General features: G+C 44.2%; 1 protein-coding gene across 1 annotated transcript in view; it reads left to right on the top strand.

Annotated features, from left to right (window-relative positions):
- The first annotated feature begins 12,079 nt into the window (after positions 1 to 12,079).
- Positions 12,080 to 24,576, top strand: part of FAT4 (FAT atypical cadherin 4) — a 242,052-nt gene continuing 229,555 nt past the window's right edge. Inside the window, exon 1 of the mRNA XM_074993335.1 lies at positions 12,080 to 17,757. Coding sequence (XP_074849436.1) covers positions 12,478 to 17,757 — 5,280 coding nt within the window. The 5' untranslated portion in view covers positions 12,080 to 12,477. The remainder of the gene's footprint in view (positions 17,758 to 24,576) is intronic.

Here is a 24,576-nt window from a genome sequence, read left to right as displayed (position 1 = left end):
GGATAAGAGGAAAGATCCTTTTCATGGATTAAGAATTGGTTAAAAGACAGGAAACAAAGAATAGGAATAAATGGTAAATTTTCCAAATGGAGAGAGATAACTAGTGGCATTCCCCAATGATCAGTCCTAGGACCAGTCCTATTCAACTTATTCAGAAATGATGTGGAGAAAGAGGTAAACTGTGAGGTGGCAAAGTTTACAGATGATACTAAACTGCTCAAGGTAGTTAAGACCAAAGCAAAATGTGAAGAACTTAAAAAGGACCTCACAAAACTAAGTGATTGGGTAACAAAATGGAAAATTAAATTTAATGTGGATAAGTGTAAAGTAAAGCACATTGGAAAAAATAACCCCAACTATACATACAACATAACGGGGGGCAATATAACTACAACTAATCAAGAAAGAGATCTTGGAGTTATCATGGATAGTTCTCTGAAAACATCCATGCAGTGTGCAGTGGCAGTTAAAAAAGTCAAACAGGATGTTAGGAATCATTAAAACAGGGATAGAGAATAAGGTGGAGAATATTTTACGCCCTCATGTAAAACAATGATATGCCCACATCTTGACTACTGGATACAGTTGTGGTCATCTCATCTCAAAAAAAGTATATTGGCATTACAAAAGGTTCGGAAAAGGACAACTAAAATGATTAGTGGTTTGGAACGAGTCCCATACGAAGAGAAATTAAAGAGACTAGGACTTTGCATCTTAGAAAAGAGGAAACTAAGGGGGGATATGATAGAGGCATATACAATTTAGAGTGGTGTGGAGAAAGTGAACAAGGAAAATTTATTGAATTGTTCCCATAATATAAGAACTAGGGGGACACCAAATGAAATTAATGGGCAGCAGATTTAAAACAAATAAAGGAAAATCTTCTTAACACAGTGCACAGTGAAAATGTGGATTTACTTGCCAGAGGATGCTGTGAAGGCTAAGACTAAAACAAGGTTTAGAAAAGAGCTAGATAAATTCATAGAGGTTAGGTCCATTAATGGCTATTAGCCAGTATAGGTAAAGAATGGTGTCCCTTGCCTCTGTCAGAAGCTGGAGATAGATGGCAATAGAGAGATCATTACCTTTTCAGTTCACTCCCTCTGCGGCACGTGGCACTGGCTTCTGTCAGCAGACAGGATACTGGGCTAGATGGACCCTTGGTCTGACCCAGTATGGCCATTCTTATGTTCTTATATTCAGTGGCATATTACAATTACCATGCATATTTCATCCCCCATATGACGATTAATGCCATACCTAATCAGAAAATGGGTCCTCAAAAGTGACCCTTATTCAGAATCCCATGCTCAGGAAAATTCTGCATCAAATTGAGGTTTCAGTTTCCTCAGTTTACATTTCATTCATTCTTTGAGAGTAAATTTAAGTGATTTTTCTTGGAAGCTTCTTTCTGTGGATTTTCAGGTAACACAAATTTTTGCTCCACAATCAAGTAGGTATTACATGACGCTCCCTCAACCTTTCCCAGGCAGATAGATTCTACTCCCTCAGTGGCAGGCAAACATCATGGTGGCCTAGACCAGTGTTTCTCAAACTATGCTCTGCAGAACACTGTTGTTCCATGAACAACTTGCAGGTAAGCCAGAAACGTCTTAACACTTTTTTGATATCATACAGGTGATATATATTTTCTGTGATTAAAACCAGATACAATGTTAGTTCTTCATTGCTATGATACCTGATTAAATTACTTCACATTTACTTCACATTGTTTTTGCTATATATGTTGCTGATTTGTTGGGTTTTTTTTTTTTGGTCTGACAGTATTTTTGAGGAAAAATAGGTGTTCCACATAATAATAATGCTCAGTGTCGTGTGGCCTCAAAAAGTTTAAGAAACACTGACAGACAGCTTTTGTCGCTTTACCCAACCTGTCCAACATAAGTAGGCAATCTCATTTTAAACATCCAGACTTCCATATTTCTAGCAGTCCCTGTCATCTATGGCTTTTAGTATTTCATTTCTGTACTCTACTGTGTCCTGTTAAAGGCACTGCCTCGTTCCTCTTGACTGAAAAAATCTTCAGCTACATCTACACAAAAGAGTTTGGCTGATAAAACTCATGGAGCGTCCACACTACAAATTCATTCTGTCAACAGTACATTGACAGAATGCAGTACTTTCATTGACAGATTTCTGCCATTCCCCCATGAGGCAGAGTGCCTTTGTCAACCAAAAACAAGTGTGGGCACTATGGGGAGGGTGGGACAGGGAGGATTTTGTCAGTAGATAAGTCCTCCATGGCACTGGCCAGCTGCCCCAGGAGGCGCTCTATTAAAAGCAATCACAGATTTATGCTCCCTGCCTCCACACAGTCTTAAAGCTGAAGGAAGCCCCGGAAAACCTGTGGCAGGAAGCTAAGAGCATGGCAGCAGCACAGCAGCATGCTGATTCTACTGATGCATCACCCAGCCCTTATTGCCACCTGATGGCCAAAAGCCAGCAGCCCCATGACCCCCATCCCTAGGACCTCCAGGGAGCTATAGGAGAGGTCCCAGGAGCCACCCCCGGGCACAAAATGCCAGGCTCTGTCCTGGACTTGGCCCAAGCTCCAGGACCTCTCAGCCTCTGGGCTAAGAAGGCAATCCTCTTGGACCCCTCAGCCAAGAGGAGGAACACACCAGCATATACCTGACTGGCCACTGTCCTTGTGGCAGGCCCACCCCACTTGGATGATGGAGCAGGTCTGGGTGAAGGTTAAAAAGCTGTGCTGGGGGTACATCTGGGCCCACAATGCTGCCAGAAGGTCAGAGGCAGGATCCACAACCTGCCCCTACTATCAGGAACTCCCCAGTCTCCTGATGGGGGAGGACTCCTCTCCTGACAACCACCATCACCATGGATGAGGAAACCACTTATACACCCCCACCAGAGCCATAAGAGGAGGAGGAGCAGGTTGGCACCCAGCTGGAGCTTGAGCCAGAAGATGACATGGGGTCCAAGACCAGCAAGGGGACACTTGTGATCACCCTGGACACCCCTTGAGCCAGGCCATGTCCAGGGCATCCCCTGACCTCTTTAAGGTACCCTCTGGTAAGTACCCCTCTCATCACACATGCCAGGCTGTTGAGATGGGGACCACCAGCTCCTGCCACAGCTGGAAGCTGGCTAGCCATACAGATGCTGCCCTGACCCCAGACATACTGAGGAGTGTGGTTTCTGACATGTGGGCATGCCTGCAGGTGACAGTAAGCACCCATTCCCATGGACAATGCTGTGAGCTGCAAGTGTGTGTGGGCGGGTGGGTCTGGGGAGGGAATGACTCACTGTCTCTCCTCCTTGTCTTCCTTACAGCTGCAGCCAGCCACACCTCTGCACCAGGGCCAGCCAGCCCCATCCTGGAACTGCAGCCAAGTAGCCCAGGAGTGGCACTGGTGCCTGCTGGCACCCAACCATGGCAAGAGAAGGCCCACGGCTGGAGGGCCTATTGACAGGGAACAACAAACTCCAGAGGGCCCACACTACTGCCCTCTGGAGACTCACCAACCTCCTGGCGTGGTGGCTGCAGGAAGACCAGGAATGGTGGATGCAGGCCTGGGACCAACTGATGTCTAGCTTAGATGCCATCACTGGTGTCTGCCAGGACCAGTTGGCCCAATCACCCATGACTGATGCCCCCCCGCTTCCTCCACTGCCACCACTCCCCTGTCCCTGCCCCAACTGCCCTACCCCCACCAGCCATCCCTCAAGGTGTTGTGGATCCAGTGCACTAGATGATGGCCATGCCCGCATCCCTACCCCCAGGCTCTCACTGCCATGCCTACCAAGACAGACATAAAAGACAGCCACTACTTGGGGGACACTATGATCCTCCATGTCAGCTGGATGAGGAGGCACCTAAAATGTACCTTAGAAGTGGCCGAAGGCACACTCAACCTGGCTCCATGCCCAGTTGAGTCAGACATTAAAGAGTTCCTGGCCTGGGTCCAGATGGCTGGTGTATGGCTTCATAACCCAGGGCATGAGGTGTAGGCTGCATCACCCACCGTGTACAATGGCATAGTCATGCCCCCAACTGCCAGCTCCTGGCAGGGGATGTAGGTGCCCACTCCATCCTCTGGGATAGGCTGAAGTTGTGGAACACCCATGCATCGTGTGCCCAGTCCGACCACCTGACGTATGTGTCAAGGAACTGTCCATGGTGGTTGGCCAGGGCCTGCTGAACAATGGAGTGATACCCATTGTGATTGATGAAGAGGGCCGCACTGTGATCTGGGGCATGGATGGGGATATGGGTCCCGTCAATCACCCTGAGGCAGTTAGGGAACCACAGGGTAGTAAAGCTGGGAAGGATTGCATACAGGTCTGTGAGGTGGATGGTCTGATGGCCATCACGATTTGCAGGAGGAGGAGATCAAACACTCATGTCAGGGACTGTGGGAGGGAGCCCCTGGGCCCCAGGGTACTCCCCTACCCCTTCCCCCTGAGTTCTCTGGGATGTCCCCCTCTGAAGCCACCACCCTGGCACTGGGGCTGTGCAAGGGTGCGATGGCATAGTCTGCCAAGGATGGGGCTCCCCCTCTCCACTCCGCCCCACCCCACCCTTCCCCGAGTGTTCTCCTTGGGTGGGACACCCTACCCTGTGCAGGACATGCAGCCCAAGAGTGTCTTACCTGTATGAGGACAGCCCAGATGGTGGACTTCCCCATGCCAAACTGGCTTCTGATGGAGGAGTAGCTGTAGGGGATGGCCAGCTTCCATAGGGTGATGGTACCCTGCTTCTCCAGGGGGTGGTGGGCCACATCCAGGTGTTTTCTCTCCAGAGGGTATGAGCAGGCCAGAAGCAGAGTTCCAGGAAGATGACCTTTCTCATTCTGAAATTCTGCAGCCACTGCTGGTCACCCCACTGCCCCATCATGAGCCCATCCCATCAGTTGGAACTGGTGGTGTACCTCCAGACCCACATGAGCACTGAAGGGGACTAGTACAGTTGGGCCCGTGGGGCAACCATGGCACACTCCTTGAAGCTGATGCTGGGCTCACTCCCCGCAGAGGAAGAGGAGGGCACCTGGGATGAAGTGCAGCAGAAGCTGCAGCACCTGTATATGGGGGCCATGCAAGCCTCCTGGGAGCTGCTCTGGCACCATGACTATCTGGAAAGTGCAAACTCCTACAGAAAACATGTGAGCCCTGTAACAGCTATGTTGTCCCTCAACAAGGGAAGCAAGCCTCAGCAAGGGCAGGGAAAGTGGGTGGGTGAGGGGGGGCTCCCAGAAGGGCTTACTGGCCATGGAACCCTGTCTGAAGAGGTTCTAGGGCCCGTTATGTTAAAAAAGCAGCTGGGGAGTCTGGTGACTGTCTGTCAACAGAAGTTTTATTGGAAGATAATCTTTTGACTGTAACGTCTGTTGACAGAGCATTCTAGTATAGGCATAGCTTTCATGTCTCCATCAGAATACCATTTGTTACTGTAGGATTATCTGCTGTCTTTTCAGCTGAAACTATCTGGCTTTCCTGGTCGTTATTTTGTGTAAAATTGCTTAATTTTTCAAAGCATTTTATTTTTAATTCATTTTGGGCCACCATTTTTAACTGAAATAGTTACAAGAAGAATGTTAGTAAACTGCTATCAAAATAGTTGTCAATATTTTTATTTATTGAAAACACATGTTTTGATAAATTACATTTTTAGTACTCAGATTTTCAAGAAATATTTTGATAACAAACCTTAAAAATAATAAAATAAGTCTACTGAGTCCTGAGAAGTAAACAACTTTGAAATTTTGAAATATATCATCAGTGTTATCTAATTTGAATCTTACTATGATATCTAGAGATATGCAAAGGTTATTCAAACTTTCTCCATACAACTTATAGCTCTTTCTGTCCCTTAACATGGGGTGATTAACATACTTCTAAACACTGAATTACACAGTCAAGCAATATACATATTTGCTGTATCATCATGCAAAGGATCTGCAGGATTCAGTAGCACAGCATATATGTCAGTCACATGAGAGGCATTTTTCACATGTGATAATTAATCAAAGACTGTGCTACAACATTGCTTACTTATGGCATGACAGCCTAGGTGTAACAAGTGGCACTTTGCTGAAATACTAACTCACCTTTCGTATAAACACTTTCCATTCCACTTCGCTCAGACATGGCAGTAAAAAGCAATTAAAAGTACGTGGCATCCATTGTACTCATCTCACAGCCATGACATTTTAAAAGTTGATGCCAAATTGTTAGATATAGCTAAAAAATTTAATTCAGTGCATGCCTAGTAGTAGCATTTTTATTCTTTAACATTTCGGAGTGCTAGTCAGAAAGTAGTGAAAAATGTATTCATACACCACATATGAACAATATTAGAACAAGACTGTGTCTGTCACACCATAAAATATTATATTGACTACTCACTGTAATCCATTCATTAGTTTTATGGACCAAATGTCTCCCAGGGGGAGTCAGAAATCCACAGAATGTTTCTGAATGCTAAATTTGTATATGGAATTCAAATGTAACTGACAGATGTATAAAATTCCATATTGTAAATAGTGAGAAAATTCTCAAGTGACTAAACTGTGGTAGATGCTGAAGAATGCAAGCTATTTTAGTTTTGGCTGATATTAATTTATGTTATCCATTTTCTCCCTATATCATTTTTTTTCTTTGTGGTACAATAGTAAAGTTGCTGATTCCACATAGATTATACAAGCCACGTCCCTTTGGGAACTCTTCAATACAAACAAAAAAAGTTATGTAGGTCTGCAAAGCTATAGTTTTAAAAGATCTAGTAAATTCTTTATTAGGCATAATGGTTACTAATGGCATCTGAGATGAATAAGTACAATTACATTTCAAAGGTCTCCAATGCAGAGTTTTTAGCAATATTAATAGCCTTGGTACCTATCTTATATGTATCATGACTTGTCCCACTCCCCTTTTTAATTAGCACATCGTACTCCTGGCTGGATTGTACATAACATAATATAAGAACATAAGAACGGCCATACGGGTCAGACCAAAGGTCCATCTATGCCAGTATCCTGTCTGCTGACAGTAGCCAATCCCAGGTGCCCCAGAGGAGGTGAACCGAAGACAATGATCAAGCGATTTGTCTCCTGCCATCCATCTCCCACCTTCGACAAAAGGCGAGTCACCATACCTTACCTCTTGTCAATAGCCATCTATGGACCTAACCTCCAAACATTTATTGAGCTCTTTTCTAAACTCTGTTAGAGTCCTGGCCTTCACAGAGTCCTCTGGCAAGGAGTTCCACAGGTTGACTGTGTGCTATGTGAAGAAAAACTTCCTTTTATTAGTTTTGAACCTGTTACCCATTAATTTCATTTGGTGTCCTCTAGTTCTTATATTATGGGAACAAGTAAATAACTTTTCTGTATTCACATTCTCCACGCCACTCATGATTTTATATACCTCTATCGTATTGCCCCTCAGTCTCCTCTTTTCTAGACTGAAAAGTCCCAGTCTCTCTAGCCTCTCCTCATATGGGACCTGTTCCAAACCCTTAATCATTTTAGTTGCCCTTTTCTGAACCTTTTCTAACACCAATATATCTTTTTTGAGGTGAGAAGACCACATCTGCACGCAGTACTCAAGATGTGGGCGTACCATGGTTTTATATAGTGGAAGTAAGATATTCTTTGTCTTATTTTCTATCCCTTTTTTAATTATTCCTAACATTCTATTTGTTTTACTACTGACACTGCACATTGCATGGATGTTTTCAGAGAACTATCCACTATGATTCCAAGATCCCTTTCCTGATCTGTTGTAGCTAAATTTGCCCCCATCATATCGTATGTATAACTGGGGTTATTTTTTCCAATGTGCATTACCTTACACTTACCCACATTAAATTTCATTTGCCATTTTACTGCCCAATCACTCAGTTTGCTGAGATCTTTTTGAAGTTCTTCACAGTCTGCTTTGGTTTTGACTATCCTGAACAGTTTGGTATCATCTGCAAACTTTGCCATCTCACTGCTTACCCCTTTCTCTAGATCATTGACGAATAAATTGAACAAGGTTGGTCCCAGGACTGATCCTTGGGGAACACCACTAGTTACCCCCTTCCACTGAAGTGTGCCACGATTTGTACAAGCTGCCTACATTAAGGTTATGTCTAGATTATCGTGATTTGTCAACAGAAGTTTTTGTCAGAAGATAGCTTCCGACAAACCTTCTATTGATGGATTGCGGCCAAACTGCAAAGCAGATTGCATGAGCGATTTGCTCTGTTGACAGAGCAGACGGACTCCCTGGCCACTCCCTTGATGAAATGGCCAACCGGGAGCACAGCAGACGGGGCTGCTTGGTGTCCCAACAAACTAGCCTGTCAACAGAGGGACTCCTGGAATGTCCAGACCAACTTTCTGTTGACAGAGGCATTATCCTTCATGAGAAGCATGATAAGACTGTCCACAAAAGTGCTGCCTTCTGTCAATTTACTGCCAAGAGAATGCCTTGGGAATCTGGATGCTCCCCAGGTTTTGTCAGCAAAAGGCTAGTTTTGTTGAAAAAGCCCTCTAGTGTAGACATAGCCTAAGACTATGGTTACGCTGACCTGAACCACCACCAGCAGCATGCAAATGGGCAATCTCAAAAAAGCAAATGCATGCTCATTTGCATATTTGTTCACCAGCAGATCCTGCCACAGGCACAAAAATAGCTGGTAAACGTGGTGCTACTGGCAGAACAGCCCCTTTGTTGGCAGCCTTTTCTGCATGGAAAAAATCAGGCATAAGAGGCTGCCAACAAAGGGGGTATTTTGCTGGGAGAACTGTGTTTACACACCTTTTTTTTGTGCCGGTGGCAGTATCTGCCAGTGAGTAAATATGCAAATAATGGCTATTTGCATTTTAGACCACCAATTTGCATACTGTTGCCAGCGGTTTGGGTCAGTGTAACCACAGTCTAAGACTAAAAGCAATAAAGAGTCGCCAACTGAGAGCTTCAAATACATGCAACAATCAAATCCAGTTATCCACAGTCCCATAACTTGTGTCTCTAACTGAAAAGAGTTCCAATCTATAAAGACCATGACAAAGTACGTGTTGTTTTTCAAGGCTCTAACAGATGCCAACTCAGCTGTTTTTTATATATATATATATATATATATATATATATATATATATATATATATACTGGAATTAATGCCTGGCAGGTTTTTTGTGTTTGTTTTTGTTTTTTTTTTTTAAACTTTTGGTAGCAATACCATCCAGGAATAGGGGCAACAATTTCTTTGTCAGTAATAAATGTCGGTCTAGAGTCTTGCTAACATTTATATTTGATCTTCCTCTTTCACTACCACCATGGGAAAACAACACAGCACAATGATATAGAACCAGAGGTGGTTTGTCAAGTGGGACTAACAGCATTCTTTGGATGCCACTTCATAGTCTATTTCTTTTTACCTCATTCCTATTTTTTTTTTTACTTCTTTGTGTGAAGAAACCTCTCCCAACATTTGCTGCTTTTCTTAATAGGGAAAGATACATGAACAGTGTGTCTGTTTTCTTTTATTTCAACAGTATGTTTATTATTACTGTTTTAGTTGTCATTTTACAGGTGTAGTTGCTATCAACAAGGTTGAAAACATGTGGGATTTGTCAACCATTCAGTTTGATCATAATTATTAATTAAGAAACTTTAAGTACTTTAAGTAATGGTATTTGACTGCTATTTATTTAGACATATAATCAATGAGACAGCTCATAACAGAAAGGTTTATATGGTACTACAGTTGTATCAATTGACCTTTGCAGATGATAGCAGTGACAGATAGTGCTGCTTGGCTCATAGGTCAACAGATTACACTAAAGTGTTTAATAAATTTTAAATGTTTTTGCTACCCTATTAATTCCTTGCAATGCTGTTATGCCCTATTACTTATACCAATATTAGACAGTTTAGAGACTAAAGCAGCCAAGAAATTTCTTTTGGCACCTGTGTTTTCGGAAAGAGTGGTTGTTGAGCCAACAGCCTTTATATCATTGGATAGAAATTACAATTTAACCAAAAAGATGCTATGCATAGGTTCCTGCAAATAATCTTTCTCCGCTTTTCTCCCCTGCAGCTATCCCAAGGCAAAAAAGAGGAAATAGCATTGTAATAGGAGCCTTCCACTCTACCAATAAAATTTGATGCTAAGAGACAATGCACTAAAATTTGTTTTAATGAAAGAACGCTAGAGGGCACTCTTTACCTGTGGTTGAGTTTCCAGCCATTGCTTGATAACTTATCTGCATAATGAAGGTACAAACATACTGAGGGTCAAGAAGGTGGAAATGCAAACACTTAAATCTGCATTACAGGGTGTAATTCACAATATCCTGGACATCCACTTGAATTATTTAGGAGTTTGTTGCTGCACAGCTGAATACTTTTTTGATAAAATGTGATCACAGGCTGTACCTTGCTTTTCTAAACACTTGATTTAAACAAAGAAATGAAGATCTATGGCTGTATTATTTTTGTTCTTAAAATTAGGCACACCTTCATAAATCACTGTGATTCAACATAATTTTCATTTGCCTGGCTAAGCTTTTTAAAAAATGAAAGCTGAATTTCTTTCAGCAGGGACCACAATTTTATTAATATGACTATTAGAATGCACTGCTTACATGAAATGAAAGCTTCCTGTTAAATATATTTCTTATGGATTTTCCCTCTCTCCAAGGACCTGGCAAAATAATTAGGGAAATGGATAAAAGCCAGGTCCTGCTGTAGATCTTGCCACCTTAAACCTGATAGTGTAATAGAGAACAACCCTGGCCTGGACACATCCAGCAGCATCAGATTACTGTATAAAAACCTTTACCTCTGGTACTTGGATCCTACTGAATTCAGCCAATTTTTGACACCTACCCCCAACACAGAACACACTATTCTCACTGCATTACTAAAATTCAGAACATGATGCATCCCAGGCATCTGGATCCTGGGCAAATTTTGGCCCAACCTCCCAAATCATTTTGCATCCTATCACAGGAGTACTGCAGTTCTTGGACCTAGGATCTGGAGCTTGCATCAGGCCAGTGTTTGGCCCCCAACTCCATCAATTACCTGATTAAAGAGGGAGAAAAATAAAAACTGAATGCTCCTGCTTCCTAGGATGGGCTTTTTCTTATACAGGCAACTATTCCCCTCTGCCTCCACACATAAAAAAGTACCACCACTTGCTACCTGCTGCCTAGCGCATGTGCTGCAATGCCCCTGCCATCACCCAAATCTAAACCTCTTCCCTGCTCCAGCAGCGGGCTAACCCTGCAGGGTGGGAAGTAAATAGTAGCTGACTGGTCCAGGATCCGTACTCAAGGGATTGCAAGAGGATGCGGGGCGGGGAGCAGGTAGGGCTCTGGATCACACGCAGCGGGGGTAGCGGAGTACAGGCAACCCCCAGCTTACTCTTCCGGGGTGCGTGGGGAGCCGGGCAGCAAGCCGGCCTCAGCGTTTGCCCGACTGGGAGCCCCGGGAAGCCTCCCAGCTGTGCCCGCTGCCCCAGGGGCTGAAGGAGTTAACGCAAATCTGCCCGCCGCATTCCCAGACGCGCTTTACCTAATCCCGCTTTCATTTATTATTACAGCAACCTAACGCTCCTCCCTACCAAGCTAATCAGCGCCCCCCCGCCAGCCCCCTTGTTTCTGCGCCGCCGGCCGGCCGCTTGCCCGGGGAGGTCCCCCACCTCCAGCCGCGGCGGAGGGATTGGCTGGCCCGGCGCCGGGGCGCTCCATGTAGGGAAAGGAGGCGGGGCCTCCTGTAGCCGAGACTCAATGGCAGGGCGGGGGGCGGGGCATGTCGCGGACGGGCCAATGGGAGCCCGGGGGCGAGTCGGGGCTGGAAGTAAAGAGCAAAGAGCTCAATGAGTTGGGAGCTCAAAGTTTGCTGCGCGGGCAGGCGGCAGCTCGAGCCGTGCCCTGTGTCGGGCTGGCAGCCAGGAGCGCCCGCCGCGGCAGCTGCGGGGCCGGGCAAGGGAGCGAGGCTGGAGCTAGGCGCTGCGCTAGGAGGCGGCCGCTGTCCCCTCCCGGGGCATGGTGAGGGGCGCGGGGCTGCGGCTGCGCGGCGGCGGTGGCGGGGGATGTCCAGCTGAGCCAAGCCGCCCGGCCATGCGGAGAGGCGCCGCTCGCTGCCCGCGCCCCCCGGCAGCGGCCGGAGGAGCAGGCGAGGCAGAGCCGAGCCGCTGAGCGAGCCTGGCCGGGGAGGCACCTCTCTCGGTGGGGCTCCATCCCCGGAGCCGTGTGTCCTGTGCGTCCCCCTGCGAGTTCCCACCGCAGCCCGAGGGGAGCAGCGGCGACTCAGCGCCCTCCGCCCGCCGCCGGGGGATGCGGGCGCCGCCGGGGTTGTGATACCGCCTTCTCCCGCCCCCGGCTGCCTTTGCCGATGGAGATTTGTTTGACTCGCCGCTGCGTGACTGGACCGGCCCTGACCGGGTGAGTGCTTTTTCGGAGGGGCGGCGGTGTTTGCACCCCCCCACGCCTGAGCGCCATGGGCCTCCTGGCAGCAGGCAGGCCTCCTCCGTCCTGGCTGGCCCGGGTCACCTTGCTCCTGCTGCTGCCTCTCCACGTCGCCGCTGAGCCCCGCCAGGTCTTTCAGGTACTGGAGGAGCAGCCACCGGGTACCTGGGTGGGCACCATCCTCACCCGCCCCGGCTTCACTTACCGCCTGAGCGAGCACCATGCCCTCTTCTCCATCAATGCCACCACCGGGGCTCTGCATACCCGGGCCACCATTGACCGAGAGAGTCTGGCCAGTGATGTGATGGACCTGGTGGTGCTCTCCAGCCAGCCTACCTATCCTAGTGAGGTGCGTGTGCTAGTGCTGGACTTGAATGACAATGCGCCCGTCTTCCCAGACCCATCCATTGTGGTCACTTTCAAGGAGGACACAGGCAGCGGCCGCCAGCTTATTCTGGACACAGCCACCGATGCTGACAGCGGCACCAATGGTGTGGACCACAGCTCCTATCGCATTGTGGCTGGCAACGAGAAGGGGCGCTTCCAGCTCAACATCACCCTCAATCCCAGTGGGGAAGGTGCCTTCCTGCATCTGGTCTCTCGGGGTGGGCTGGACCGAGAGGCCACCCCCACCTACCAGCTGCTGGTGCAAGTGGAGGACAAGGGAGAGCCACGACGGCATGGATACCTACAGGTTAATGTCACCGTGCAAGACATCAACGACAACCCACCCATCTTCAGCCAAACTGTCTACCAGGCCCGGGTGCCTGAGGATGCACCAGTTGGAGCCAGTGTCCTACAGGTGGCAGCCACTGATGCAGATGAAGGTACCAATGCTGACATTTATTATCTATTGGAGGGGTCGGATGGTGGAGGTGGGGAAGGGGCTGGAGGAATCCCATTTGAGGTGGATCCAGAGAGTGGGGTGATCCGTATCCGGGAATCTCTGGACTACGAGACAAGGCGGCAATACTCGCTGACAGTGCAGGCCACAGATCGGGGAGTGCCGGTGCTGAGTGGCCGAGCAGAGGCCCGGATCCACCTCCTTGATGTGAATGACAATGAACCACGGGTGAAATTCCGCTACTTCCCAGCCACCTCCCGCTTTGCATCAGTGGATGAGAATGCAGCTCCTGGCACTGTCGTGGCACTGTTAACGGTGAGTGATGCTGACTCGCCTGCTGCCAATGGTAACATCTCTGTGTCCATCCTTGGAGGAAATGAGCAGCGTCACTTTGAGGTGCAGAGCAGTAAGGTGCCTAATCTCAGTCTCATCAAGGTGGCAGCAGCACTGGACCGAGAACGCATCCCTACGTACAACCTGACTGTGGCTGTTGCTGACAACTATGGGGCCCCCCTGCTGCCAGCTGGCTCTGCCACTTCTTCTGTACATGTAGAAGGGGTAGTGGCTGCCCCTGTGAGCCGCTCCTCAGTTGCCAGCCTGGTGATTTTTGTGAATGACATCAATGACCACCCACCTGTCTTTGGACAGTCTGTGTATTGGGTCAATATCAGTGAGGAGGTACCACCTGGCAGCTACGTGAAGGGACTGAGTGCCACTGACCGTGACTCTGGTCTCAATGCCAACCTCAAATACAGCATTGTCTCTGGCAATGAGATGGGTTGGTTCTGCATCAGTGAGCACAGCGGCCTGGTCACCACCGCTGGGAATGGTGTCTTTGGAATGAGCGTCCCGGGCATTGGCATGGCATCCCCTGGAGGCCTGGACCGAGAGACTGCCTCACAGGTGGTGCTGAACATCAGTGCCCGTGACCAAGGGGTGCAGCCCAAGTTTTCCTATGCCCAACTGGTGGTGACCATCCTGGATGTTAATGACCAGAGACCCCTCTTCAGCCAACCCGATGGCTACCAACTGTCCCTGGCTGAGAATTCACCCTCAGGAACTGAGTTGCTGGTTTTGAGTGCCACTGATGGGGATTTGGGGGACAATGGAACAGTGCACTTCTCCCTTCAGGAGGCTGAGCTATCAGTAACAGCAGTTGGGCCTTTGGCAGCCCCTCGCCGGGTCTTCCGTTTGGATCCTGTGTCAGGCAGGCTCAGTACCATTTCACAGTTGGACAGGGAAGAGCAGGACCATTATTCTCTGCAGGTTCTGGCTACTGATCTGGGCTCTCCTCCTCTCTCCTCAGTAGCCCGAGTCAATGTGAGCCTGCTGGATGTAAATGATAATAGTCCTGTGTTTTACCCAGTCCAGTATTTTGCACACATCCAGGAGAATGAGCCTGCAGGCAGCTATGTTACTACTGTGTCTGCCAGTGACCCAGATCTGGGGCTCAATGGGACTATCAAGTACAGTATCTCAGCTGGAGGTAACTCTAGGTTTCAGATCAATGCTCAAACTGGAGTCATCACCACAAAAATAGTCCTTGATAGGGAGGAAAAGACTGCCTACCAGCTGCAAATAGTAGCTTCTGATGGTGGCAACCTCCAGTCCCAAAACCAGGCCATAGTTACTATCACTGTTTTGGACACTCAGGACAACCCCCCCATTTTCAACCAAGGTGTATACAGCTTTGTTGTCTTTGAAAATGTTGCTCTGGGCTATCATGTTGGCACCGTTTTTGCTTCTACAATGGACCTCAACACAAACATCACTTACCTTATTACAACAGGTGACCAAAGGGGAGTGTTTACCATCAATAAAGTGACAGGCCAGATCGCCACAGCCAGTATTCTTGATCGGGAAGAGCAAGCGTTTTATCAGCTAAAAGTGGTGGCTAGTGGTGGGGCAATAACTGGAGACGCCACAGTCAATATAACTGTGAAAGATTTAAATGACAATTCCCCTCACTTTCTTCATGCAGTGGAAAGTGTTAATGTGGTTGAGAACTGGAAAGCTGGGCACACCATATACCAAGCCAAAGCTGTTGACCCTGATGAAGGGGTCAATGGCATGATAAGTTACAGCCTTAAGCAGAACCCTAAGGGCCTCTTTACTATCAATGAACAAAATGGTGCTATAAGTTTAACAGGGCTACTTGACATAAATGCTGGATCTTACCAGGTGGAAATTTTGGCCTCGGATATGGGAGTTCCACAGCATTCTTCAAGTTTCATTCTAACTGTATCTGTCCATGATGTAAATGATAACCCTCCAGTATTTGATCAACTTTCCTATGAAGTCTCTATTTCAGAGTCGGAGCCTGTGAATTCCAGATTCTTTAAAGTACAAGCTTCTGACAAGGACTCAGGAGCAAATGGAGAAATAGCCTATAGTATAATAGAAGGAAATACTGGGGAAGCCTTTGGCATATTCCCAGATGGGCAGCTCTATATAAAAAGTGAATTGGACCGTGAACTTCAAGAAAGATATATTCTCCTGGTTGTTGCTTCTGATAGAGCGGTAGAACCACTTAGTGCTACTGTGAATGTTACAATAATTTTAGAGGATGTAAATGATAACAGGCCATTGTTTAACAGTACTAATTATGTATTTTATTTTGAAGAGGAACAACTTGGTGGATCATCTGTAGGTAAAATAAGTGCTGTGGATAAAGATTTTGGACAAAATGGTGAAGTCAGGTATTCATTTGAAAATATGCAACCAGATTTTGAGCTGAACACAATAAGTGGGGAAATAACAAGTACTCATCAGTTTGACAGGGAAACTCTTATGAGGCAAAGGGGAGCTGCTGTATTTAGTCTTACAGTAATAGCAACAGATCAAGGGTTGCCAAAGCCTTTAAAAGATCAGGCAACTGTACAAATTTACATGAAGGATATCAATGACAATGCACCCAAATTTTTAAAAGATCTCTATCAAGCTACAATATCAGAATTAGCGGCAAACCTTACACAAGTTTTAAGGGTTTCTGCCTCAGATGTTGATGAAGGTAGTAATGGATTGATTCACTATTCTGTAATTGAAGGAAATGAAGAAAACCAGTTTACCATTGACAGTGGCACTGGTCAAATAACATTAGTAGGTAAACTGGACCATGAAGCTACTGCGTCTTACTCACTTATTATCCAAGCAGTAGATTCTGGGACAGTTTCCCTAAGTTCAACTTGCACATTAAGCATTGATGTACTGGATGAAAATGACAACAGTCCTTCCTTCCCTAAATCTACCTTACTTGTGGATGTCCTAGAAAATATGCGTATTGGTGAACTTGTATCTTCGGTCACTGCCACTGATTCTGATTCAGGGGACAATGCTGATCTTCATTACAGTATTACAGGGACAAATAACCATGGAACCTTTAGCATCAGTCCCAACACTGGCAGTATTTTTCTTGCCAAAAAATTGGACTTTGAAACACAATCTTTGTATAAACTAAATATAACTGCAAAAGACCAAGGAAGGCCGCCTCGGTCATCTACAATGTCAGTGGTAATACATGTTAGGGATTTTAATGACAACCCTCCTAATTTTCCTCCTGGGGATGTTTTTAAATCTATTGTTGAGAACATTCCTGTTGGTAGTTCTGTGATTTCTGTGACTGCTCATGATCCAGATGCAGATATTAATGGGCAGCTAACATATGCAATCATTCAACAGATGCCAAGAGGCAGCCATTTTAGCATAGATGAAGTCAGAGGGACAATATTCACTAATGCGGAAATAGATCGTGAATTTGCTAATCTCTTTGAATTAACAGTGAAAGCCACTGATCAAGCTGTCCCTGTAGAATCCAGACGATTTGCACTGAAGAATGTAACCATTCTAGTAACAGATCAAAATGATAATGTTCCTACGTTTATATCACAAAATGCTCTTGCTGCAGACCCATCAGTTGTGATTGGTTCGATCCTAACTACGATTGTTGCTGCTGATCCTGATGAAGGAGCAAATGGGGAAGTTGAGTATGAAATAATCAATGGGGACACTGAAACCTTTATTGTGGATCGATACAGTGGAGATCTAAGAGTGGCGGCAGCTTTGGTGCCTTCACAGCTTATATACAACCTCATAGTTTCAGCCACAGACCTTGGCCCTGAGAGGAGGAAATCAACCACTGAAATGACTATCATTCTGCAAGGGCTGGATGGACCCATTTTTACTCAGCCAAAATATATAACTATTTTAAAAGAAGGAGAGCCAATTGGGACTAATGTAATATCCATAGAAGCTGCTAGTCCAAGGGGTTCTGAAGCCTTGGTGGAGTATTATATAGTTTCGGTGCGTTGTGAAGACAAAAGTTTTGGACGTCTCTTTACTATTGGGCGCCGTACTGGTGTAATCCAGACTGCTGCCATTTTGGACAGGGAACAAGGAGTACGTTTGTACCTGGTGGATGTTTATGCTATTGAAAAATCAACTGTTTTGCCTCGGACACAGCGAGCAGAGGTAAAATGTTTTATTTGTACTTCTCATATTCTAAATAAATTGCTCTCTTTTTTTTTCCTTATATTGCCTCACCCTTTTTAATTTTATAGATGTTGGTGATCAAAGTAAGTGAAAACTCCAATGTCACTTTCAAGAGCTGTTGGTTTGTGAGAGAAACATAAGCTTTAAGCCTGCAATATACTACTTTATTTAAAGCTGAGGCTGTCCATGCATAGAACAGCATATTAATATTTCTTTGTGTCATACTTTTTTTTTTTTCCTGGGCAATTTTGGATCTAGTGCTGTACTTTTGCCATCTTAGTGATGGGTACTAGCCAAATGACTTCTGGACACTGAATATTTTAACTGTAAGAGAAAAATGTTTTTCTGGATGTTTTACACACCATCATTCCAGCCACTCTAGTCTCCCCCACCCCTGTAAGCCTCTGCAATGCTAGATGAGTTGATTCCAATGAAAGCATCATGTCAATATCAGTCTGAAGTTGGAGAGTAGGTGAGTGCTGTTTGAATAGGTCAGACTTAGTCCTGGTGTAGACAACAAAATTTACTTCCATTGCCTCATGCCCAGTTCATTCTATTAAATGGCTCTCTGATTATTGCTCAAAGGTACAGTTGTTTTTCTAGTGTAGTGTGTAATAAAGATAGTGAGGAGGGGGATGGGGAGAAACCTTGCTGATGTACCCAGATTGCTATGAAGTGTAGGAATTACAATGTTTTTATCGTAATACTGCTTTATATGATTTACCAGAGAGTGTTTTTAGAAAGGTCTTACCATGATTAGCTTGAATATTAAAGCATGAGGAGATAGGCAAGAGAACATTAATTATGAAGCAAGAATATTGTAATTGTCATTTTCCTAATGGCTATGTTTGACTGTAGACTGTCACACAGCTGGAAGAATATACCAGGGTATTGTCTCTTAGGTGGAGGCTTGCTTTTGTTTTTACTTATGCTGTAGGCCTTCCTCCCTTTCTCTCCCCGCACTCCCCCCTTTGTTTTTTGATATGAGTCATTTAATTTTCACTCGTTGGAAGTCTGGATCCAGTACTGTTTTGTAGGTTGACCAGCAGATGATGCCGGAAGTGCACGGTGGTTCAGTCACTTCCCTCACAAACTAAGCACATTATCTCAGTATTGCTGAGCCTTTCACATCCCAGAAGTTGCTCCAATCCATATTTCCTATAGGGCAGTACATTTCAGTTTCTAAATCACAAATAAGGTGATGCTTTTTTCAAGCACTATGCTGAATATAATGTCTGGTAGTCTGTTATTGGACTCATGCAGTTTTTTTGTTTCACTTATTTCTTGTTTTACTTTGATGTTTGGTATGATACTACTAAAAGTGCAGACTCCTAGATAGGTAATTGTTTGCTTTGTCTTTGGACAGAACTTAAGAGTTTTAAACTTAAAAGAAATTTTGTCCATGTGTATAAAGCATCTTGTTTTTTTTTTTTTTTACATACACCGTACAAAGTTTATAGCACATTGAGAGGAGCAATGAATTTTAACTATATAGCTATTTTAGAAATTAGAAGTTACTGAGTTAAATTTTGTGTGTTACTGATATTACTCAATTCATATTATTGCTCTTTGCAGCCTATGTAAGTAAATTATGAACATTAATATAAGGAAGGCAAAAAACCACAAGAAGAATGAGTGTGTATGTAAAATTTTCCATGGTGATTTGTTATATTAAGGGTTAACAGTGGGGAATTTTGAGCCCACTCCTGCAAACACTTATTTCAAATAAAACTTTTGCAATCTTGAGGCTACTTGCATAAGCAGGGAATGCTTGGGTGAGTAAGGGCTTGCAGGACTCTGTGGTTGCAATAGCTTCACACTTTGTAAAAGTGCTTAATAAGAGCATATGGTGAGCATGAAGAAAGCAAGCACTGAAATCTTAAACCAACTTTAAATTGTTGAACACAAGCCACTTCTAAAATGAAAAGCAAATGTGTTTCTGTGCAAGAATATTGAAAGCAGCGGCTGGGAGCTAGAATTTCATATTATTGGTTGCTTCTTTATAACTTCTAAAATGTCCCCCCCCTCCCAAACAAATATAACTAGCTTACTGTGGCTCCTTAGAAATACATTTCTAAATTATCATCAGTTATCAACTTTAAGAAATTGTTAATCAGTCGCAGTCTCTTTCTCATTGCCTTGGTTATTTTATAGATTTTGCTTACTCTGCTTGAACAAGGAACCACACATGAATCAGTGACCCCTAAGTGTACAGATTTAAATCTCATAATTTGCTGTCCACTCTTTCTTTTTCAAGAAAATGCTACTGCTCAACTGCGTAGACAATACTGATAATCCTTAAAATTCCAGCCTGAAAAATGTTCATTTTAAAATATGCCTTTTTGCATCAAGTCTACAGCTTACAGGTGTAACCCAGACACTTAGCTGTGGCTCACTGTCCCATGTAGTGATACTTAGACCACTTCAGAGAGGCTGTAGAGGACACATTCTAAACTGGGTGTGAGCTGGCCTTTAGTTTGAGCTGTAGTGGTGCCTGCACTAAACTCGAGAAGGTCCCAAGTTTGAGTCTGCCTGTGGGCAGTTACAAGTGGGGGTTTTGTCTGGTCTTTCAACTGGGTCTCTGAAACTCAGGATGTGCTTCCTCAGCTAGGGAGCATATGTAACCTACACACCTAGGTTTGCTTAACTACCCTGTGCAGTGGAACCTAGACCACTTCTCAGAGAAAGAATAAGTGTCCTTTACAGCCTAAACTGAGAGCTGCTTGGCCTTTAGCTCAAGCTGTAGAGGTGTCTGCACTAAGCTCCCGAGCTCCCGGGTCTGAGTCTGCCTGTCGGCAGTTGCACAAACTGTATACTTTTGCTTTGAATTCCTAATTTTTGAACTTGAATAGGAATGCAAAATCATAGAATGTCGCACTGGAAGGGACCTCAACAGATCAGCTGGTTCAGCCTCCTGCACTTAGACCAAACCAAATCAGTCTAGTTTATCTGTGTTAGGTGCTTGCCCATTCTGTTCTTTAAAACCTCCAGCCACTATCAGGACTTCCCTCAGTCTTTTCTCAACTTAAGACTGAATGTGCCCATTTTAGGTTTTTAACATTTCTGCATAGGTCCAGCATTCTAAATCTTATAATTTTTGTTGCTCTTTTCTGGACTCTGCTCAGTTTGTCCACATTTTCCAGAAGTGTGGCATCTTCAATGAACACAGTACTTCAGTTGAGCTTTCGCCAATGCTGAGCAGATCTGGACAGTTACCTATTGTGTCTTACATACAATGCTTCTGTTAATGGAACTCAGGATATTAGTCTTCTAGAAAACTAAATCACATAGTTGAATCATATTCTGTTTTGTGATCCACTATAATGGCTAAATCTTTTTCCTAAACATTACCATCTAGATAGTTAGTTAGTTAGTCCCCATTTTGTAGTTGCATATTTTTTTTTCCATTCTAGGTATAGTAGTTTGCACTTATCTTGATTGAACTATGTTGTCTACATATGACTCTGCCACATGCATTTTTGTGATATTTAAACATTCTTATTTGTAATGTTTTCACCTGCTTATTTTATTGGTATATGCTTGATAAAATGAGGATTTAAATAATATCTTTGGTAGATATTGCTTTAAATACAATTTTATGTTTTCTTAGTATTCAACCAGAGAAGTCCAGTGCTGTTTTTTTTGGTTATTTGTAAAAAAAATGAAGTCAGTACTCAGCCAGCTCCCCACCCCTTCACATTTCCCCCACTGGTGCTGCTGTGGCGGGGGGCTCATGGCGGGGCTCCGCACCATAGTTGGCTCCCAGTTTTGTGGCTGGTGGGGTTCCCCCGCACCTGGCCAGGGATCCCATCGCTAGGGCTGCCGAGGAGCCAGTACTCAGTATTGGCACAAAAAAAGACTGGTGACATCTATAAAGTTATTACTGTAATTGGAAGCTGTTGGATCAAGTACTCTGATTTTTAAGGTAATTCAATTTTGTCCTCAGTAATGACAGAAGAATATTATTTTGCTATGTTTATAAGATGAGTTACAAGGATATGAAGATCTTGCTTCTGAACCATTTAAGAAAAAGATGTTAATAGACTAGGAGTATGGTTACACTGACCCAAACTGCCGGCAGCAGTATGCAAATAGGCAGTCTTGAAAATGCAAATAGTCCTTTGCAGATTTGGTCACTGACAGACACGGTGGGCGGCACAAAAAAAGCTATGTAAACATGGTTCTTCCAGCAAAAACCCCACCTACACCCTTAGTCGGCAGCCTCTTATGCCTGTTTTTTTCCAGGTATAAGAGGCTACTGACAAAGGCGGGGGCGGGTGCACGGAGAAGCACGTTTACACAGCCTTTTTTTGTGCTGGCAGCAGTGTCCGCTACTGAGCGAATATGCAAAGGAGCATCCATTTGCATTTTTGAGACCGCCCATTTGTATACTGCTGCTGGTGGATCTGGTCAGTTTAACCATAGACGTTCTTCTAAGCTGCTTGTTTTTCTCCTGTAAAGCCTGACATACTTACAGCAGCACTATGGCCAAACATTTTAAATGCTGCATACTAAATAAGTAATTGGGAGAATACTCAGGATTACAATAGTTAGCTGAGACTGGTTAAGAGGGTAGTAATAGAAAATAAGAGTTATTTAATACTTTTCCAACTAAGGTTTGAAACAGGCATGGATGCATGTGCTTAATGGCTGGTGTTTGTGCCACGGGATATTTTCCGGCTTGAAAATGTCTATGAAATATTTTATCAGCAAGTTGCGTAGATATGAGTAGCCAGTGTTTGAGATGGAGTGGTAGGGAAGAGCCCAGGGATGCTTCTTCCGTGGAAGCTCATCCTGTGCACTCCATCTGTTGGGAACTGGCATGATGCTGGAATTCTTACCAGTATTCTGTCCCTGGACCCTATTTACTACTTTGTATATGTCTGATACATTTTGAATTATCAACATTTGGATTGGGTGAATCGGAGTGAAAATTGTTGTGCGTTCTTTACATTCATTGCTCTAGGAATTGACATACTTTGGTCCACAAACTGTATATTGGTTAATGGGTGCATACCAGATATTTCTAAGGAGTGTGTTAAACCAGCATAGTTTACAATGATGTAATAACATGTTTATGCAGAGTTTCTTCTAAACATCAGATAGTTTATGTTTTGAAGAAATGTGTATATGCAATATAAATCCCATTAAGTAATGCTAACCCCATGTTATCCAAAATAATTACTCAAGTTCCAAAATGAGATTAGTTTAAAATCATGTAATTAAAGAAATGAGGGCATCCTTTTATTTACTATCTGCTTTTGAGCCTTTAGGATTCACGCTGTCTTTCCTCCCCTATGATGAGTGTTAGAAATGTACTATCTTAAAACATTCAATTTCCATGTAACTGCAAAACTCTAGAAATGGAAGCTATATGGTAAGCAATAATTATCATAAAGTTTGTGATCAAATCCTGAGAGTTAGTGGTGAATTTTTAACGCAGTGTAACTTATATATTCTTATCTAGTTCAATGTCTGATCCTCTTTAAAATCCTGCTAACATCTTTGACTCAATAATACTTGGTGGCAATGAGTCCCGTATACCACATACAAGTTGTTTTAAAAATACCTCTTTCCTTTTTATCAGTTTCAGATTTGTCCTCTTATAGCTTAGTTAAGGACCGTTGCTTTTGTGTTGAGACAGCATAAAACAAGCCCCTTAATTTGCTTTTGTATCTTTTGCCGTTTTGTATACATCTCATGTTGTTAATCTTAAACTTTACAGAAATAGATTTCTTAGCCCATTCGCCCTTAATTCCCTCTGTACATTTCCTATTAATCTCTGAACAGGTGTTAGAACTTTTTAATCCTATCACTGCATTTAATAAGCATACCATGCATACTTCTGTGAAACAGCTCCAAAAACATACTAGATTATGTAATTTAAAAAAAAATCCCCCCCCTTCCCCATTGAATGAATGAGTTATAAATTTATGTTGTGACTCAGGTAGCAGTATGCCTTGGACCATTGGTCACCTTAGTCTTTGGGTAGCCAGGAAAGAGTTAATACAAATATAAGAGCAAAACCCAGTTGAATATTTTTGCCTTGGTAATAAAGAAGTTGGGGATGTTCCTTTTGAGTCTAGGGAAGTATCTCCTGCAGTACGACAATCTTCCTGCACTAATGAGGGGATTACTCCTACACATCAACCCAAGCTGGGCAAGATCTCTGGGATTGGAAATGTAGCTCAGAAATGCATAACTTCCAGGGACGAGCTGTTCTTCCACCAGTTGTGGTGGAACGGCCTCTGAATTGCCAGTCAGACTGAGTGATTTCTCTTCTGGCACTAATCTGGTCCTGGGGAATGTCATGGCTTAGAGGGCCTTCCTGTTGCCCTGAAAATGCTGTTGAGTGGGTGCTGAGTTAGAAGGTGGTAAATGGAATCTTATTTGTGTTAAATAAAATAGATGACAAGAATCACTAATACTGTGCTAGGGGAAAAAAGTGTGTTTGTGTCAATTTTTAAACTGAGTAGCATTGGTATAGTGAAGAAGACAATATCAAGAGGAGAGAGTTGGAATAATAATTGATAAAACTTATGTGAAGTTTAGAGGTGGTGTTGAAATAGTGCAGATCTGAAGAGGGTGAAAATCTGGGCACTATAATTTGGAATCTGCTCTTACAAAAGACAGTAACAAAACTCTCTGACTTCAGTGGGAGCTGATAAAAACCATAACTGCCTAACTATTATAATGTGTCAGTAGTTTGAATATGTAAAGTACCATGTAAGTGCTTATTATAAATGCCGTGCTCTAATTTCAGACTGAATTCTTGACTTCAGTGCTGTTGCCTACACA

This window comes from Carettochelys insculpta, chromosome 4 (assembly GCF_033958435.1).
Source record: "Carettochelys insculpta isolate YL-2023 chromosome 4, ASM3395843v1, whole genome shotgun sequence".
NCBI lineage: Eukaryota > Metazoa > Chordata > Testudines > Carettochelyidae > Carettochelys > Carettochelys insculpta.
This window is presented reverse-complemented; position numbering and strand designations above follow the sequence as displayed.